This window comes from Gekko japonicus, unplaced genomic scaffold (assembly GCF_001447785.1).
Source record: "Gekko japonicus isolate JY-2015 unplaced genomic scaffold, Gekko_japonicus_V1.1 scaffold6528, whole genome shotgun sequence".
Lineage (NCBI taxonomy): Eukaryota > Metazoa > Chordata > Lepidosauria > Squamata > Gekkonidae > Gekko > Gekko japonicus.
Genome location: NW_015165457.1, coordinates 14,897 through 19,299, shown reverse-complemented (window position 1 = coordinate 19,299; position 4,403 = coordinate 14,897). Strand labels below are relative to the sequence as shown.

Below are 4,403 nucleotides of genomic sequence, written 5' to 3'. Positions count from 1 at the left end.
GCAAAAAAAAAAAGAGTCATGCTCCTGACATTTCTGCTTTTTCTCCCCCCCCCCCCCCCAGCACACAGGCTTGGCGATGTTTGGCACGGTGGTTGTCGGGGTGGGGATCGCTGGATCTGTGCGGATCCGAGACTTGCTGAATCCTTTGTCTTCCAGCCCTGCAGAGCATCTGAAACTCGTGGGCTTCGTCTCGAGGTAAGATGGGCTTTTATATAAGAAGGGCAACAAGTCCTTTTAATACCTTCTAGTTGGGAGCATTCCAGCGTTAGCTCAGCCGGCTGATTTAAGTGCCAGTATTAATGCTTCGAGACCCGAGTGCCGCATGACGGAGTGAGCTCCCGTCTCTAGTTCCAGCTCCTGCCAACCTAGCAGTTCGAAAGCGAGACATTGCAAGTAGATAAATAGGTACCACTTCGGTGGGAGGGTAACAGCGTAACAGCGTCTGTGTGTCCGCGCGGCCACATGACCACGGAAACGTCTTCGGACAGCGCTGGCTCTTCGGTTTTGAAACGGAGATGAGCACTGCAACCCTAGAGTCGGACTCGACTGGCTTTCGAGCAAGGGAATCTTTACCTTTTATTAATGCTTTGCCATGTTGGACACACCCTGACGTGGATAGCCCCAGCTAGCTGGATCTCGCCAGTTCTCGGAGGCTAAGCAGGGTTGCCCCTGGCCACTACCGGGACGGGAAACCACCAGGGAAGTCCAGGGTTGCTAGGCAGAGGCAGGCAGTGGCAAAGCCACCTTCAAGAGTCTCTTGCCTTGAAAACCCTTTGGGGTCGCCATAAGTCCGCTGTGACTGGACAGCGTTTTCCACCACCCTTCCACCTAGAAGCCAAGGTTTTAGCTGATGAAGTGGCCTGGGCGAGAAAGCCGGGGCCATGGAGCCGTATGGCTTTGATACTTTGTGCCAACCTAGTGAAAAGTAAGCAATATTAATGCGAAAGTAGTCTCTTGGTCCTGAGTTTCTTACTGCATCCACCAAACAACTTTCTCTTGTAAATTTGTTTCACCTGTTTCCTACGGAAAACATGTCAACCAGGATTTACAGACTCCATGTCATCCTGGTGTAAATTCATGTGACCCTCGCCCTAAGGGTACTGGCATGCCTTGAAGCGAACGGTACCTCACCTTCTCCTAGAAGAAATGAATCTGTGCATGGCTTGTGGTAGAACTGGTTAGTCAGTTCTTTCCGAGGCAAGTGGATGAAGCTTATATGCAAAAGCTGGGATCCATTAGGTTGGATCCAGCCACCTTTTATACAATCTCACGCAATACTCTTGCCTGCTACAACCACCATCTCACATGGCTTTTGTACTTGTTGGTCAAAGACAATGTCTCTTTCCTTTTTCACCAGCAGAAAAGCTGGTTGAATCCAACCCAAAGAGATGTTTAGGTTCCTATAATGGATTCATATAGAATTCCTGATACTCTTTTTTTTTTAAAACCTTCCCCTGCCATTATAAACTGCTTTCAATTTTCTACTCCGTTTCCAAAGCAGTTTGTCATGTGATATGGTGGACTGCACTGCTGTTTGAGAAAAACAAGCCTAAAGTCCCTTCAGCGCATGGCATCAGGGCCAAAGTTGCACATGAGGTTAACAAGGTACAGGCTCCTGTCTGATTTTCCCTACTGTGGCTTTAAGACAGTTTCAGGGCCCCAATCAGTATCTCCTACCACTACCCTAAGTGTTTCCCAGGGCTGCCCCTCATTTCTTAGTTCCTTTGGTCCTGGCCCAGACCAGCTGAGAGAAAGAAAGCAGAGAAGGGTGTATTTTGGTCAGATCTAACGTGAGCTGTTGGCACATGCTGTATCTTATGGCCAGCAAGGCACTTCTGTCTGTGGTGACCACATATATTGCATGGCATGGCATTCAGTGTGGCTGCACCAGAACTAATATTCGCTTGTGCTGAAAATAAACACACATTCTGATTTCAGAAGTTTGGATATTGTGAATGTGTGTGATGGAGTCTGGTGGAAAACAGATTTTGGAGTTCTAGTCTAATTTCTGCTCTCTCATTCTCCTTAAAAGCAGGTTGGGCTTGCATGGTAAGAACTTTGCTCCCAGTCGAAGATGTTCGAAACTTACACAGAGTTCCCTCAGAGCAGGGGGAGGAGGCGTGGAGAGGGAGGAGGCATGCTCAGCTCTTCTCTGTCAGCTCTGATCTTCGGTCCAGAGCCTGTCATTTCTTTCTTTGCATGCTTGTTCTACAGAACCGAGAATTTACGGTGTGCACGTGTGGATTCATATTTGCTTTTGCTAAATCTAGGAGACCACTGAGCGATGTTCAGCAAGCCAATCAAATTAGTTTACAAGAAGCTCTCGACAACCAGGAAGTCCATGCTGCCGTCATCAGCACCGATAACAAAAACCACGAGGAGAGCATCAGGTATCTCACCTTTTAGTTTTCCCCGTGTCAGAACATCTTCAGAATGTTCATTTGACATCCCAAATTCCAGAGGATATCTCATATTTATTTTATTCACTTCATTATACTTTTCCATTCTCCCTATGGGGACCCAAAGTGGCTTACATCATTCTCCTCCCACCCATTTTATCCTCACAACAATCTTGTGAGGTAGGTTAGGCTGAGAGTGTGAGACTGGCTCAAGATCACCCAGCCAGCTTCCATGGCAGAGTGGAGATTCGAACCTGGGTTTTCCAGATCTTAATCTGAAACACTACATCTGAATCCCTCAGAACAAAATGAGATACCCAACTGCAAAATGCATGTCTCCCTCATAAATTGTTATGGCACATTTAAATTATCCCTTTTTTGAGCTTCCAGAAACATGGAAGCAGATCTTTCTCTGATCACCATTTCTGTATATTTCACTTAGAAACGCAGAAATACAGAGGCGTGCCTTTCTCCGTTTGTTAAGGAGCCTGTATTTCTTGAGCAGTAGAATATCAATTGTGAAAGGGTCCTTAGTGCCTAGAACCACTCCCTACTTTCAGTTCAAGGCATTCTGAATTGTAAACCAATTGGAAAATTGTGTTCTATAACGACTGTCCGCACAGAATGCTAGGAACTGTAGTTTTGAAAAGCCACTAAGAATTATTTGGGATCCCCCATCTTTAGTGCTCGGAGCATTTTTTTTTTTTTTTAAAGAGAGAGCAAGGAATAAGTGTGACATGGATCTCATTCTCTTCTGCAAGGATGTTCCTGGAGGCTGGAAAACATGTCCTCGTCGAGTACCCTATGGCATTGTCTGCAAAGGCAGCCCATCAGCTCTGGGCGATGGCAGATCAGAAAGGTAAGTTGTGGAAAATCAAACCTATAGTTAGGGGTTTTTTTTTGGGGGGGGATTGCTACCCTGATTCTGCTGCTGTATCATTTAAAGTATTGGGTTAAATGTTAAAAAAAAATAATTTGCCGTGCAAGCATGGAAGCTTTTTGCAGTATCCACAATCCTCCACGTTTCTCAGTTGGGGAAAATGCTGTTCAAATTTCAAAGATGGCCTGACTCCAATGGTAACAAGAGAAAGAAATTTTACTTACAAAAATAGAAGCACATCTTACGTGACGTATTCGTGTAGGCCCATTTAATTTAATTTATTGAGAACAGATTAACTTCAAAAAGATTCGCTTGCTACAGCTCCAAGTCCAGGCAAGAGAGAGAAGAAGAAGAGAGGTCCTATAGAAGATGAAAGCAGAAGGCCAGCAAGGGCTAAAAAGGCTCAACGCCTAACCGATGAGAGGAGGGTTGGGGCCAACTGCCAAGTCTCCAGTTTGGTGTAGTGGTTAAGTGCGCAGACTCTAATCTGTGAGAACCGGGTTTGATTCCCCACTCCTCCACTTGCACCTGGCTGGATGACCTTGGCCAAGCCATAGTTCTGATAAGAGCTGTTCTTGAAAAGAGCAGTTTCTGTCAGAGCTCTCTCAGCCCCACCTACCTCACAGGGTGTCTGTTGTGGGGAGGGGGAAGGGAAAGGAGTTTGTAAGCCGCTCTGAGACTCCCTTGGGTAGTGAAGGGCAGGTTATAAATCCAATCTCTTCTTCTTCTTCTTCCCTCCTGAGTGGGAGAACTCTCTTAACCCTTTCCCTCCCAGACCCTCTTGCATGCAGAGCTACAATATCCAACATAAAGTGCATACCGCAAGGCATCACAGATGCAAAGGAATCCTTCTTGTTGTGATAGTTGTGTAGGCAGGAGAATTTGAGTCAGTATTGCTGCTTCTGCCACCACAGTACTAAAACGGAGATGCTGTATCTGCCCAACTACTTCACGGGCACGCAGCTGTTAAAGGCACAAGTGTGCCGTCCCACAGGATGGCTCCACATCTCCTGTGGCATTGGAATCTGGAGCTCTGAAATGGGGTTAGGTGTGTGGCTGGGAGGGGCTGCAGCCAGTGCCCACCCAACCAGCTGGTGGTCCTGAAGGGTAGTGCCATCTGACCA

The 4,403-nt window shown here is 46.7% G+C and overlaps 1 protein-coding gene across 1 annotated transcript in view; it reads left to right on the top strand.

Moving 5' to 3' along the window:
• Nucleotides 1-4,403, top strand: part of BLVRA (biliverdin reductase A) — a 21,387-nt gene that overhangs the window by 5,283 nt on the left and 11,701 nt on the right. The window contains exons 3-5 of the mRNA XM_015410701.1: nt 62-195; nt 2,271-2,390; nt 3,161-3,258. Coding sequence (XP_015266187.1) covers nt 77-195; nt 2,271-2,390; nt 3,161-3,258 — 337 coding nt within the window. The 5' untranslated portion in view covers nt 62-76. The remainder of the gene's footprint in view (nt 1-61; nt 196-2,270; nt 2,391-3,160; nt 3,259-4,403) is intronic.